This window comes from Nicotiana tabacum, chromosome 1, assembly GCF_000715075.1.
Source record: "Nicotiana tabacum cultivar K326 chromosome 1, ASM71507v2, whole genome shotgun sequence".
In the NCBI taxonomy this organism is placed as follows: domain Eukaryota; kingdom Viridiplantae; phylum Streptophyta; class Magnoliopsida; order Solanales; family Solanaceae; genus Nicotiana; species Nicotiana tabacum.
Genome location: NC_134080.1, coordinates 40,880,947 through 40,896,641, shown reverse-complemented (window position 1 = coordinate 40,896,641; position 15,695 = coordinate 40,880,947). Strand labels below are relative to the sequence as shown.

The 15,695-nt window shown below is 36.5% G+C and overlaps 1 protein-coding gene, 2 non-coding genes and 1 pseudogene across 3 annotated transcripts; all 4 read left to right on the top strand.

Annotated features, from left to right (window-relative positions):
* The first annotated feature begins 6,430 nt into the window (after positions 1-6,430).
* On the top strand, positions 6,431-6,546 carry LOC142164968 (U5 spliceosomal RNA). Its single transcript, XR_012696047.1, has one exon. It is a non-coding gene; the product is annotated as a U5 spliceosomal RNA (small nuclear RNA).
* Positions 6,547-9,094: 2,548 nt separating this feature from the next.
* Positions 9,095-9,211, top strand: LOC142164949 (U5 spliceosomal RNA). The gene has a single exon (XR_012696039.1). It is a non-coding gene; the product is annotated as a U5 spliceosomal RNA (small nuclear RNA).
* A 1,263-nt stretch (positions 9,212-10,474) lies between these two features.
* On the top strand, positions 10,475-10,597 carry LOC142165421 (U1 spliceosomal RNA; annotated as a pseudogene).
* A 947-nt stretch (positions 10,598-11,544) lies between these two features.
* Positions 11,545-14,457, top strand: LOC107821109 (uncharacterized). The gene is made up of 6 exons (XM_075250151.1): positions 11,545-11,996; positions 12,171-13,015; positions 13,139-13,423; positions 13,540-13,656; positions 13,751-13,922; positions 14,010-14,457. Exons 2-6 carry the CDS (start codon positions 12,890-12,892, stop codon positions 14,225-14,227), a joined length of 918 nt encoding a protein of 305 aa, XP_075106252.1. The 5' UTR covers positions 11,545-11,996; positions 12,171-12,889; the 3' UTR covers positions 14,228-14,457.
* The last annotated feature ends 1,238 nt before the right edge of the window (positions 14,458-15,695 follow it).

The following is a 15,695-nucleotide window of genomic DNA, read 5'->3' as shown; positions in this document are numbered from 1 at the left end:
TGGCTGGAAAACAAAAAAAAGTTTCTTTCCAGTCTCATCCTCCTTCAAGAAGGATAGAGTTGCTTGAGTTGGTGCATTCAGATCTATGTGGTCCAATGAAGACAAGGACTTTAGGTGGTGCACTTTATTTTGCAACCTTTATTGATAATTGCTCAAGGAAACTTTGGGTCTACATCTTGAAGACTAAAGACCAAGTGTTGGGTGTCTTTAAGCAGTTTCAGGCTTCAGTTGAAAGAGAAACTGGAAAGAAGTTGAAGTGTATTCGTACTGATAACGGTGGTGAATATTGTAGACCGTTTGACGAATACTGTAAGCAATAGGGTATCAGATACCAGAAGACTCTTCCTAAGACTCCTCAACTTAATGGTTTAGCATAAAGGATGAACAGGACCTTGATGGAAAGAGTCAAATGTTTGCTTTATGAAGCAAAGTTGCTGAATTTCTTTTGGGGTGAGGCTTTGTTGACCGCCACACATGTTATTAATCTATCCCCTACGGTTGCTTTGCAAAGTGATGTTCTAAACAGAGTTTGGTATGGCAAGGATGTTTCCTATGACCACTTGAAAGTGTTTGGTTGCAAAGCTTTTGTACATGTACCTAAAGATGAGAGGTCAAAATTAACTGCCAAGACAAGGCAATACATCTTCATTGGTTATGGCCTTGCTGTGTTTGGTTACAGGCTATATGATCCAATTGAGAAGAAGGTCGTGAGAAGTCGTGATGTTATCTTCGTGGAGGATAAAACTATTGAAGATATTAACAAAGCAGAGAAGCTAAAATCTCTAAGTTCTAAAGGTTTAGTTAATCTTGATCAATTTCCTCATACAAATGCGGATGACGTTGGTGGGCTCAGTGATGATGGTGATGCCTAGAACCATATTCCAGATCAGCATATTGATGGTAATGGTGATAACAATGCTAATGCTGATGAGGTAAATGCTCATACTCACGAAGTTGTGGACAAGTTAGATATTCCACTCAGGAGGTCTTCTAGACCTCGTACTCCTTCCTCCCGTTATTCACCCAATGAGTATGTATTACTTACTGATGGGGGAGAACCTGAATGTTATGCGGAGGCCATAGAAGATGAGCACAAGGATCAATGGATTGAAGTCATGCAAGATGAGACAAAATCTCTTCATGAGAACCATACTTATGAGTTGGTGAAATTGCCTAAAGGCATGAGAGCTTTGAAGAACAAGTGAGTGTTCAAAGTTAAAGCTGAAGAACATAGTTTGAATCCCAGATACAAAGCTAGATTGGTTGTCAAGGGATTTGGACAAAGGAAAGGTATTGACTTTGACGAAATATTTTCTCCTGTAGTGAAAACGTCCTCCATTCGGACAGTTCTTGGTTTGACTGCTAGTCTTGATTTGGAGATTGAGCAGATGGATGTGAAGACTGCTTTTCTTCACGGTGACTTATAAGAGGAGATTTTATATGGGACAACCTGAGGGCTTCAAGGCAAAAGGTAAAGAAAATCTTGTATGCAAACTTAAGAAGAGTCTATATGGATTAAAGCAAGCTCTCAGACAGTGGTATAAGAAGTTTGAGTCTGTTATGGGGGAGCAAGGCTACAAGAAGGCTTCTTCAGATCACTGTGTGTTTGTACAAAGATTTTCTGATGATAACTTTATTATCCTCTTGCTATATGTGGATGATATGTTGATTGTGGGCAAGAATGCTTCCAAGATTGACGAGTTGAAAAAACAATTGAATAAGTCTTTTGCAATGAAAGACTTGGGTCATGCTAAGCAGATTTTGGGCATGAGAATTACTCGTTCGAGAAACGAAAGGAAGCTTTACTTGTCACAGGAGAAGTACATAAAACGTGTACTGGAGCGCTTCAATATGAAAAGTGCTAAGTTGGTTCGCACACCCCTTCCTGGTCATCTGAAGTTGAGCAAGAAGATGTGTCCTACAATAATAGAGGAAAAAAGAGAATGGACAAGATTCCTTATTCCTTTGCCGTCAGAAGTTTGATGTATGCAATAGTATGCACTCGACCAGATATTGCTCATGCAATCAGTATTGTTAGCAGATTCCTTGAAAATTCTGGAAAGGAACATTGGGAAGCAGTCAAGTGGATACTCAGTTACGTAAGAGGTACTGTAGGAGATTGCTTGTGTTTTGAAGGATCTGATCCAATCTTGACGGGCTACACGGATGCTGATATGGCAGGTGATCTTGATAATCATAAATCTACTACGGGATACCTGTTCACATTTTCAGGGGGAGGTATCTCATGGCAGTCGAAGTTGCAGAAGTATGTTGTACTCTCTACAACTGAAGCAGATTATATTGCCACTACAGAAGCTGGCAAGGAGATGGTATGGCTCAAGTGGTTTCTTCAAGAGCTGGAATTGCATCAAAAAGAGTATGTCGTCTATTGTGATAGTCAAAGTACAATAGACTTGAGCAAGAACTCCATGTACCATGCAAGAATAAAGCATATAGATGTAAGATATCATTGGATTCGTGAGCACGTGGAGAACGAATCTTTACAGGTCAAAAAGATTCACACGAGTGAAAATCCTGCGGATATGCTAACCAAGGTAGTACCAAGAGACAAGTTTGAGTTTTGCAAAGAACTTGCACTCAAACTAGAATCTCCAGTGTTACCTCCCTCAGGTGAATGGGACTGGAGGGGGAGATTTGTGGTGTCCAGCCCCATATGTGTAAGAAGAAAAACTTCTTCTTTCTTCTTTTTGTCAAGCCAACCAATTTAGAAAAGATTTGGGCGGCTGACTTTTGCAGTAACATTGATGTCACTGTATATATCAATATGGGCATTCTGCAACTATAAATAGCTGCCTCTACTTTCATTTGTATTGTCACGGCCCATTTTTTGAACAAGCCGGGACCGACACTCGATCACTAAACATGACCGAGCGAACCATCTCTACTTATCAAACCTATTATAACTCCAAATTTTATATGCAACAAGGCAATACTCTAACCAAATATTTTTGATTAATTTAAATATTTAAATAAATCAACTAAAAAATTTTATTCGTAGTAACTACTGAATTACTGCTAAGTTATTATCAAAAACATCTGAATCTTAACCCAACGACTATATCTATGAAGCCTCTACTAATAAACTGACGCACTGCTCAGGACATGAGATTTCCTGGCCAGTTCTCTAAGTGAACAAAGAAATAGCTAAATAAAGATGACTCTAAGGAGTACTCCACGAACAGAAGCAGAGCTCACCAATAGCACTGGAAGTGAGGGAAGTCCTAACCCGTAGCCTGCTCGCCTGCAAAATCGGTTCCTACGTTGTACCGCAGACCAACGTAGGTTCCCAAAAGAGAACGTCAGTACCATCCATTGTACTCAGTGAGTCTCAACAACAGGGGGCGAAACTTTAATAACATATACGTTACGGGCAAAGGTTCTAATGCATGTAAAACATAAAGCTTATAAGAATAATTCTAAAATAATTGCATAATCGCAGCTTATGAATATTCTAAAAGAAATTCTTTTCTTTTTCTTTCTTATAAAAAAATACTTCACTTTATACTTTGGAGTTCCAACTATCCTGACTTAATTCTGTCCCAGTCACCGTATGATCGGCACAGATTCGATCCCAACTTGATCGAATAGGCCCAATCCACGAGGTGCCACTCGCTTCATGATTCTCAGCGCTCATGTATCATACCTTAGCATGGCTAAGTAAATTCTCAGCAACGAGACCCTCGGCTCGTGTGCTCCCTACTTTGGCACAAGTAGTTTCAGGAAGTCAACGCCTTGGTCAGGACCCTCGGCGTGGACGATGACCCCTTCTCAGAATAAAGGATACTCCCAAAAATCTTCTTGTGACTTTTCAAGTCTAAATCTTTTCTTTATGGAGCATCATGTACATGCTAATGCTGGTATCCTTAAATGTAAAGTATGTCATAAAAATGAAATAAACATGTAAAAGTATTTCTAAAGATTCTTGCTTCTTCATAAATTTTCAACATGAAAATAGCATATAAGAATAACACAAAAATCTGAAAATTTATGCACATATATCATAATAAATCATCTAAACTTTTGCTAGAACAATTCTAAGTTAATGAGTACTCACTCGCTCCAATTAAGTAAATATAAACTATTTTAAGCAATTCATCAAACACCTTGTATGCGTGTTTTTGTGAGTTAAACCACTTTAGTAAAGGGTTATATCAACTCACCTCAAAACTTCTCGAGCCAATACGTAGGCCCCAGTCCAATTGACACCAGTCAAACAATGGATTCTACAACAACCAGTGCATTTTAATTAATTTTAAAAATTCGCACCTAAACACGGAACTTTACTGTTGATATAGAGAAAGAAGGGAATTGACTATTCAATTCTTACCTACTACTACTTTAGGATAATTGAAAACAAAATTTTTTATATACCTGAGTTCAAAAAATAGTGATTTGTAAAGAACCTATAATTTCCTTGTCTGCGTAAACAAACTTGCTGCCTCTGTTTCTTATTGTTACGTGAATGGCAGAAGTTTAAGCCTTCTGTTTTGTGCCTGACTTGTCTAAGGCTTTTTTGAGCCTTTTATTTTCCTTTAGTCCAAGGCTTGAGCCTTTACTTCCCTCGTGTACAGACTACTCTATGGGCCTTAGGCCCAATTTTAGGAGTTTTTTTTTTTTTTGACTTAACTAGTATTTAACTATACCCACTATTAATAATATAAAATAGTAAAATTATTAATATTCCCCTAATTGTATATCCAATTATTTATAAATAGAGAAGTAACTCAAAATCAATCACAAGGGTTTTAATTCGTAATAGGAGTATAATTTAAGATTATAAAAATTAAATTCCATATTTAGCGGGTCTTGAAACTTTTATAGATTTGAGGAGTGTTATATGTATATACACCAAAAAATCTCAGACAACACATCTGAGTGAAAGATAGAAAGCAAGGTATTCCATAGACTATAAAAAAATGTTTGTAAAGAAAAATAGAGTGTGAGAGATAATGTAGTGATGGGGAAAAAGCAAAAGAGTATTTTTTCCTTTGAGGGTGTAGTGGTCTTAGGAGTATTTGTACTCGTTACTACACAGTGTAAAATTCCTCGCTATAGTGATATCAGTTGCTCTTCTTGGCCATGGTTTTTTCCTTTATTCAGAAGGGTTTTCACGTAAAATCTTGGTGTCATTTTTGCTGCATTTTTATTCTTGTTGATTTACCCATAACTTATTGGTCTGCATTTATCATTAATACCGTGAATATTATTTTTACGCGTTTATTCCCAACAGATACTAATCTTCTAAGCGTTATTCTTGAGTCCAACTTGATTAGTATCTTTCCACTCGTATAATTTATATTTCTCTTATCTTTACTTAATTTATTTTACACTACCATAGAATAATGGGATGAATCTTTATTGTGGACATCTTCCATGTTTCATCATCACTTCTAAAATAGTAAAAATGTCTAGAAAGTTTGGTTAATGTCATATGCAAGTACACATTTATCGCATTCTAACTTTGACTAGCAACTCTTGCATGACGTTTTTAAAAAAATATCGAAAATTTATCGAACTGTACCGATGCAGAAGAAAGATTGAGACTATTTTGAAAAGTTTGAACCAAACTTTTTTTATAAAATAACCGACCGAACCGAACTATTGACACCTCTATGCTGTAACAAATTTCATTATAGCGGTTGAGTTTCTTTTTGGATCTCATGTTTCATGTTATATTTTACTTTTTCTATAACAACATTTCACCTATAATACAGCGCTATCATTATACCGGTACATTCATGGTAAAGTTACCTTAAGGTAACAAACCCTGCTCAAATATTGATGGATTTTTCCTTTCACTTTCTGATTGATTGTATACAGTACCAAATTTTCCACTTATGTTTCTGGTCATTTATTCTAAATTAGACATTATATTGCTATGAAAAGACTGGAAGACAAGAAACAAGCTGTAATTGTACATTCTTCCATTAAACGTGAATTTTTTTAATTAGCAATTAGTCATAAAATATGTATGTGCTTTGGAGAGTCTAACTCTTTGTAACTGTAGGTACAGTCCACCTAGTTATGGATTTATTAATACTATTGTATTAACTTTAAAAATAAATAAATTAATGAAATATGAATATCTGTTGAAGCTTTTAAATATTATATTTTCTTTTATAATATTTAAAATTAAGTTTGGGAAAAATTTACTTAAATTTTTTATAATATTCAAATAAGATTAAAATGCCAAATGCTATTATATGTGTACAATGGTCATTCATTACAACAGCCAAAAGATGCCCGGACAAATGACGCTATTATAGAGAAGTCTACATTAAGGAGTAGAAAAATTCAATTCTCCACCATTAAAGACAAATCAAAGTAATTGCTTCCATTAAGGATTTGTAATAAAATTTCAATTACATGTTTATGGCGTATGGATAAGCAACTGAAGTAATCCTTATGCAGCCACGCAGTGAGCACAAAGCGAACTATTCTTTCGCCTTTTACTAAAGAATATCGTGTGCGCGCTGCATTTAATGGCATACACCTATTTTTGGAGGGGTTCTCAATTTGAGTGTCCCTTACAATTCAAGTAAGCTTTTATAATCACACAAATATTTTGGGTCTCTTTTTGATTTGTTTAGGATCACAAATTTCAAAAGTCTTATTTTTTCTTAAACTTCGTGCCCAGTCAAGTCAAACAACGGAGGGACTATAATAGTTAAGAGGAGGGGTGGCAAACGGACGGGTCGGGTTGGACATGAGCGGGTCAAAATGGGTAATTTAAATAAATAGATAAATTATCCGACCCGTATTTGAGACCGATAAAAATGAGTTTATCCGGCGGATAATATGTCCATATTATGACTTCTTAAATATGATCACTTGTGAGAATTTCTAGACTTCCAAACTTGAGAAACTCCAATTTGAGGTTTTACAAATGTAAAAGTTAAACACATTAGTTATCCATTTGATTAAACATTTTCTAAGTAGATAATATGATTACTTATCCATATCGACCCGTTTTTAAATAGTTCATTATCCAACCAATTTTTTGATGGATAATATGAGGGGATAACTGTTTTCTTTTAACCATTTTGCCACCTCAATTTAAGAGTTTGATTCCTACTTACGCTAGTAAAATATGAGGTTTTGTGAAAAGGCAATTTAGAATCGAAGTTCCATTGGTGGTTTTTAGTGTTGAATTTATATTATGGGTTCATATTTATTTTTTGTTAGTATAATATTTAATGATTTTTTTATAGGAATTTATTTTCCACTATTAAATCAGTTAAAAGTGGTATACTCTTTAGTTTATTTCGTATTGTCTTTTGTGAGGATTTCACGTTTTTTGACCAAATCAGTGAAACAATTTAATTATCTTTTTTCATGTAGGATGAGACTCCACTTAGAACAAACTTGTTTCTCCAAGAGTTGTGATATCAATACTGAAAAATTGCGCATCAAATGTACATGTTGGCTGACAGTTTGACAATGAATGAAACATAACTTAACACTCATGCAAGATGTCCCATATCGACTGACACAAAGCGAAATCAGAAGCTGCAGGGATATAAACCATAGGGCAGAGCTACGTTGAAACATGCTTACCTGGATGGGGTCAATGGGCGATCAATAAGACCTATGACCTAGGTTGGTGATCTTTATCTACACAATTATTGAACAAAACTTCGAGGTAGCATATCTATGACTGAGGGTGGTAAAGTAGGGGTGAGCGTTTGGTACTTCGGTACAGTATTTATGATTACGATTCGATATTCGGTATTCGGTATGTTAATTGTGCATACCAAAATAGTTCGATACGGTATTTTCTTGTTTGGTTCGGTACAGTTTCGGTATCGCACCGTCTCCATCTAAACTTGTAGGGACGTTTTGTCATTACACTACTAAGAATCTAAGATAAGTAACCTGCAACACATGCTGTTTACACAAATTGAAAATATTCACTTCCCTGCACATTGAGGAGTTTGCGCGTTAGTTCAAAAGGCATATAAACAGTTTCATGTTGGTTGGTCATCTCAACAGATCATTACATGTAAATGTCAAGACTACAAACTTATTTCAAAAAGTTGATCAATAAATATTTCCAATAACATCACTGGCTGCGTTTTACGAGCCTAAACAATTTACCAAAATCTTCCCTGCTGCTTCTTTTTTGTACAGTTCAATCACACAACAGCAGTATATACCATATGCCTTTTCTTGTCTGCCTCTAAGCCTAAGGGATTAGGGAATTAGGGGTTTTGGACTTGAGGTGTGGGCTTAAGGTTATTGGGCTAAAAAATAAAAATAAAGTTGGGGTTGGACTAAAATATTTTGGTATACCGAAATACCGAAATATCAAAAATCCGATGTTGTATACCGTACCGAACTACAGAAATACCGTAATTTCTATGCCGAAATAAACCGAAATACCGAAAAAACCGAAACCGAAATACCAAACTAATTCGGTTCGGTTCGGAATTTGATTTTTCGGATTTTATGCCCACCCCTATGGTAAAGGACATTTATATACAGTTATTTAGAGACAACATCGAAATTTAGTCTTTAGATGCTTTTAAATGGTTAAAACTAGAATGGGAGTAGCCCCCTGCTGTAGCACTGCCCTTGTTGTCATGTTTCTTAATACATATACTTTTCCATATACAAAAAATCTATTGATGAAAAAAGTCTCAAGATCTTGTGCCCTCTCATATGCAAATATTTGTTGTAATTACAATCTCAAAGGTTTATCTTCTTTTTTTCAGTTAAAACTTCAACTTGTTAACAACTTTCAAAGAACCAGATTAATCTCAATCAACTTCCAACTCTCCCTTTTCTCTTATTCCAGTTACATGTTCTGTTGTGCTGTAAAACTAAAGAAAAGAAAGGAAAGAATGGGGAAAACGAAGCAAAAACTGAAAGACCTGGCCTTTTTTCTTCTTTCCTTACATATTAAGTAGGAAATTTCAATTTTCTACCAGTCAAAGACAAATCAAAGTAATTACTTCAATTAAGGAGTTGTATGAAACAGAGGCCTATGTCCGTACCACATCGAAAGAGAAAGCAACTGCAAGGTGTTTACGTTATTATAAAATTCAATGCGCGTCACCTAGAATCCTCATGCAGCTACGCGGTGAGCACAAAGCGAACTATTCTTTCGCCTTTTACTAAAGAATACCGTGTGCACGCCGCAAATTGTGGCATACGCCTATTTTTGGATGGGTTCTCTTCATTGAGTTCCCCCAACAATTCAAGTATAATATTCACAACCCATTTTCTTCTTAGACTAAATAAATTTGAGATGCCGTGGTAACGTTTTATTGTTAAACTTTTGTTTCAGTTAAAAATGGTGCACTTTCGTTTAATTTGGATTTGCTAGTTGGTTTTACCCTTCGTATTTTTGTGAGTGGATATACTTATAGGTAAAAGAATATACTTACAAACTTAGTAAGGGAATTATTATGTTCTCACTGAACGTTGAACGTTCATTCTAAACTGTCGAGCAACGACGCTTACACTTATTCACTAATTATAATGGTTATTCACTAATTATAACGATTCACCAGGGCCTCTTTCCTCCTCCCTTTTCTGCTCACTCGTAAGGGTCAGAACCCCACAAAGGGGAGGGAGTCGACTGAACATCTCAGTCATTTGCGGGAATTTCGCACATCCGATCCCCATTTCTTGTTCACCCTGGATGATTGTCTTGGGTGAATTGTGACCTCTTACGATCGTGTCGAGGGAGAAACAACCACTTCATCACAATACTTACTTAGGGCTAACATGTCAGACTCTGGCCAAGTATCCAAAAAAAAAACTCTCGCAAGCCAGAAGTATAAAAGGAATGGCCGTAGGAACGTGCGCATCATGACATCGTAAGATGTCTCACCCGAATGAATTGGCCGGTACTAGAAATGTTAGAAAAAGTGAAGCCTTCCAATGTCTTCCCATTCTTCTTGTCTTTGTGAGGATTTCATGTTTTTAGACCAAATATGTGAGCAGAGAAACAATTTAATTCTTTTTTACACGAAGGATAACATTCCACTTAGAACAAAATTGTGTCTCCAAGAGTTATGATATCGATTGAAAAAAATTGTGCATCAAATGTATGTTTTGATTGACTATTGGACGATGAATTAAACGTAATTTAACACTCAATAGTAACATGGATACAACAAAAGTAATTACTTTGACAAAGACTTATCAAAATAATCAAAAGGTTAAAAAGGATAGACAACTTAATTTTTACATTGGGATCAAAAGCAAAAATAATTTGGGATAACAGTAGATGTATAAGTACTACTTTGTTTTATCACATTTGCATTCTTTCGGAGTAGCAGTATAGTTGCTGAGTTTGCTCTGCTCAATGATTGATGTCTCATGTTTCTTCGGTGTGAGCTGAGAAAGGTCACTAATTTGAATGTGTGATGTCCCTCATCGGATGGGACAAATGAATGAAAGGAGCTGGAAGATATAAAAGCATTGGGAGGAGCTCTGTGGAAACATACTTACCTGGACGGGGTCAATGGACGATCAATAAGGCCCATGGCCTAGGCTAGTGACCTCCATTGCACTTTGGAGGGGTGCTAGCCTAAGGTCGACCCAAGTGGTCGAGGCTTGCGTCCGCGCGGCCCCTACCCAATTCTTCAACAAAACGATTGGGTAGCTTATTCAAATCCTGTTTTGGTATAGTTTCTTTTTATTTTGTCGCATTAGTCAGTTATCTAAAGAAGAAATTACAATATATCACTTGGGCTATATAGCCTATCCGAAAATAGCCCATATTTGAAGCCCTAGCCTGGTTTAGCCCATGTTGTATATGTTTTGAAATTTTATTTATACCCGGTAACCCACAAATATTATTAACAGTTTTCTTTTAAATTTTCTCTCTTCTTCTCACGCTTTTTTCAGAGAAGTACGAAGGCAACCGTCCTCCATTGTTGGGTCTCAAGTAACTTTTCGAGCTTTCACTCTTATTTTCAGGTAATTTTCGTTTCATTTTATGCTTTTACCACATTTTTGGTTTTAAATTTTGTTTTATTTTTAATTTTTTGCTTTTCTGTTTTTGCTTTTTTTTTTTACAATGTTGTGTTTTCCGTTTGATTTTGTGTTCCTTCTATCCTCGTTCTGGGCCTAAACTTGGTGTTTCAGTTTGCATGCTTTATTATTTCGACTTTTAGGGTAGAATTTATTTTTTGAGTTTTGTTACAATTTGGAAAAATTGGCCTCTGCTTTGTATTCGTGGCCTTTGTTTTTGGTTTGATTTTTGTGTTTTCCTTCAATTGTCTTCACTTTTGTTAAAGCTTGTTGTTTTATAGTAGAAAATGCGTTCGAAAATGTATGCTTCTAAAAGTCGTATGAAGGTTGCTGGAAAAGGTGTTAAGCTCGATTTTACGAAAATATTGAGGGACTTGCCCTCAAGCCCTGATTCTGAAGTGAATGAGCATGTCCAGGCCCCCGATGATGATGATTTTGAGTCTCCTGCTCCTACAAAAAAGTCACAACAAGAGAGTAGTAGAATGACTCGTTCGCAAATGAGGAATTCTCCCACTCCAGTTAAATCATCGAGGGACTTGCCCTCAACCCCTGCTTCTGAAGCGAATATGCATGTCCAGGCTCCCGATAATGATGATTTTGAGTCTCCTGCTCCTACAAAAAAGTTGCAACAAGAGAGCAGTCGAATGACTCGTTCGCAAATGAAGAATACTCCTACTCCGGTTAACATTGTTAGAATAAGGAGTAAGAAATGTGAGAGACAAGAAAAATCCAAAGAAAAATTGAAATTTGATTTGGTTGATAAAGATGATGTAGGCCCCAGTGTTAAACCGAAAAAGAAAAAGATCGAGGACGTTAAGCATAAAAAGAGCAAGATCGAGGACGTTAAGCATAAAAAGAGCAAGATCGAGGATGTTAAGCATAAAATGAGCAAGATCGAGGACAATGGTGAGAGTGGTCTTGATTGCATATCCAAAGAACAAAGGATTGCTACTCGCCGCAAATTGAAGGAGAGAAAAGCTAAGCTGAAGGTATTCCCTACGTTGCTATTAATTTTATATATCCTTATACAATTTCATACAAAGTTATACATCTGTTTAGACATCTTTATACAAGTACTACTACACTGATTTATACATGTTTATACAATATTTTAGTATAGTTTTTGTTCCTGATTTCTTTCTTGTTATTTTTCCATATGCAAGGTTGGAGACTTCTGTAAGCACGTGATTTGAAGCAATGTTTGACTGAATTTGTTGATCATTTCTCAACAGGATTAGTTCTCATACCGAGACTGAATTTGTCAGTATTTTGAAGCAATGTTTGACTGACACACAACTTCAAATGTTTCGTGGTAGCTGTTTTGGATACTTCTTGGACCTGTCTCAATTTAAAATTCAAAATCAACTTATTAATTGTATACTATTAAGCGAAGTCATCCCGGGGCGGGAAATGGAGTTGTGGGTTAAAATTAATGGTTATTTGCTGCGTTTTTGGCATTAGAGAGTTTGTTGTTATCATTGGTTTGAAGTGTGTAGAAGAAGACGCCACTGTCTATGACAAACCAGATGTCAATAGATTGCTAAAAGAGTATTTTCCAGGAGATGGAAAAAAGGCTATAACGAAGGGGCAGCTTCTTGATCGCTTCAAGAAAAAGGACTGGAAGTCGGACGAAGATGCGTTCAAGATGGCTTTGATGGTGTTTGTCCATCATTTCATATTCTCAGATGCCAATAATCATGGTATCAACAAAGATGATTTTGATATCATTGAAAGTGGTCAATATCAGATGTATGCTTGGGGAAAAAATCATTTGAAGATATTTTAAAGACAATGAGGGACAAATAGCGTGACTATTTGACAATGTATAGGCTCAGAGGTTTGCCACTTGCGTTACAAATATGGTTTTTTTGAGTGTTGCTCTATGGTTGACAAGTATCTAGCTGTTCGCATTGGCACAAATGTGCCATGCATTCTTAATTGGAAAATCACTGTAACTCCAACATATGCGGAGTTGACAGGCGGGGTGATCATGTCTAGTATCGAAAAGGTAAACATTTTGTACCATAATACTTCTTCATATATGATTTCAGTTTTTCTGTAAGTATGTATAATTATGAATATGTCACAATTTCCCTTTTCTGCTATTGTAATCCAGTTTTTCTTATTGTAGTTGAACTATAGGAATATTTCCCCTACTCGTAAAGAGATGTCAACTCTGAACATCGCCACGCGTTTTGAAGTTAATGCCGATGATGTTGCATCAGGGGAGGTGCCTGCCTTTCACACTGATAATTCTGTCTCTGCATCTCCACCTTGTCCTCAGAATCTGGAGCAACAATCTAAACGACCTTATCCTCAGAATACGGAGCAACAACCTAACCCGAGTTATGATCATTCGGCGCACATTGATCTATTGAATGCTGAAGTTGAGAAGTTGAGGAGTGTTGTTGGAAAGGTACTGTAGCTTTAGCTTTTCTGTAGTTTATTGGTACTTTTTGTATATACATGATTTTTTGGTTATAAACATGGTTGTTGACTTACTTTTGTTGTTTTTGTTGTTTTTTGCTGTAGTTGACTGATATAGTTATGACACTCAATAGTTATATAGTTTCTTCCTTTGAAAAAGTATTCAGTTTTCTGAATATGAAGGAAACCAAGCAAACGAGGGAGGAGGTTCCTAATTCTAAGGTAATGTTTTACTGATAAAACCAAATCACTCAATAGTTATACCTTCTCTGAATCATCACTCAACAATTATGTCTTCTCTTTTATTTTTTATTAGATTCGTCAGTGCGTGTCTGATGACAATACATCTGGTTTCGGTGAATATGATGGCTATCAATATGATGTTGTTCCTGATTTTGTCGAGCAAGTGAATCAAGATAACACGCTAGCTGACCAAACAGATTTAGGTGTCAAAGCAAACGAGGGAGTTAGTGATGGTGTTGATCATGGTATTCGTTCTACATTTTATCTTTTTTTGTCTGATTTTTCTTTTCTTCATTTTGAAAATTTTTTATTATTGGTTTTCTCTGTCTAAGGGGCAGCAGGTGATGTCAAGGGTGATACATTTTGGGATGACGTTAGCGATGAAGATTTAGCTGCGCTACAGATGTCCCAAATTGTTCTTCACAAACCACCCATCATAGACGTAGAAGAGGATTACATTTATCCTGAACAGTCGGCTCGACAGAAATACCAGAAAAATATGCCAAATCTCAGTATTTGCCAGTTTTTGATTCGGGGGCATCAGGATTGACACACAAACTTATTTTTATATCAAGCATCCTTTCACGATCGAGATTGATGATTTTGATCCCTTATTGCTATTGGCCAAAGAGTTTTGTTGATAATGGATGGATACGAGACGAAAGTATCTTAACTTTCTTTAAGCTTTCATGTTCTAATTTTATACTTGTCAATGAAGGTAGTTCTGATTACTTTTTATTTTTTGTGAGTTGAAGTGCCAAAAATATTTATACCGATGAAGTAAATAAGCTTGCAGAAGCTTTCACTTTTGGCTCGTGTCATGTGACCACGAAGGATTGGTTCCACTCACTTGCGTATTGTGGTCGACCTTTGATTGGCACAGTATTTAGTAACTTTCTGTCCTAATGCCTTTTTTTATTTGTTGCATATCTTTATTGTTTGAGATCCCCTGTCACGACCCTAAACTCAAACCCGGTCGTGATGGTGCCTCTCGTGAAGACAAGGCCAGCCGACACAACACCCAATTCATTTTAAGCAATTAAAATAACACAATTTAAGTCTTTAACATGATTAAATCTCAAATAAATAGTGAAACAGTACAATTTGCGGAAAAACCAACACAGCCTGACATCAGGGTGTCACCAGTCATGAGCATCTACCATAAGTCTACAAGTCTGAAAGGGGTTTATACAGTCTATTACAGAACTAGGAACAGAAAGTAAGATAGGAGGGAGAAACACTAGGCTGCGAATGCCGAACAACTACCTAGTGGACTCCAAATGGCCTGCTGAGAGCAATCAACCCTCACTGGCGGGACCTGAAGCTCCTGAATCTACGCACAGGGTGCAGGAAGTAAAGTGAGTACTCCAACTCAGTGAGTAATAATAATAAATGAAGACTGAGCGATAAGAAATTACGTAAAAATACAACAACATGCTATAAAGAAGTAGTGTAAACCAATAAAAGTCAATGAAACAGTGATATCCTATAAAAAATACCTTAGTTCAGAATAAGCTTCTTTAAAACACCTTTTTAACACTTAAGCAAGTAAATGAAAAGCAGCTAGAAAAGATAAATACATAAAATCCGCCCCTCAAGCACAATGTCAATAGAATCAGCTCCTCGGGCAATAACATGGAACAGCACCAGCCCCTCGGGCTAAATCTCATATCACAATGGGTACCACACTCACTGGGGGTGTACAGACTCCGGGAGGGGCCCTTTACGGCCGAAGCACAATATCAAGCCATCTCGTGGCATAATCAATAGGCTCTCGGCCTCATATCAAGCCACCTCGTGGCGTACAACTCAGGTCCTCGGCCTTACTCAGTCAGAAATCTCTAAAAGCCATTCGGGCACAGTAAAACATGATGCTCAACCCAAAAATAACATTTAAGTGTTAAAACAGAGTAAACATGGCTGAGTTATGAAAACAATAGAATGTAGCATGACTGACTATAGATATAAAATCAAAACAGTGAGAAAATAACAGTAAAATTCCCTAAGGGTCCAAAACA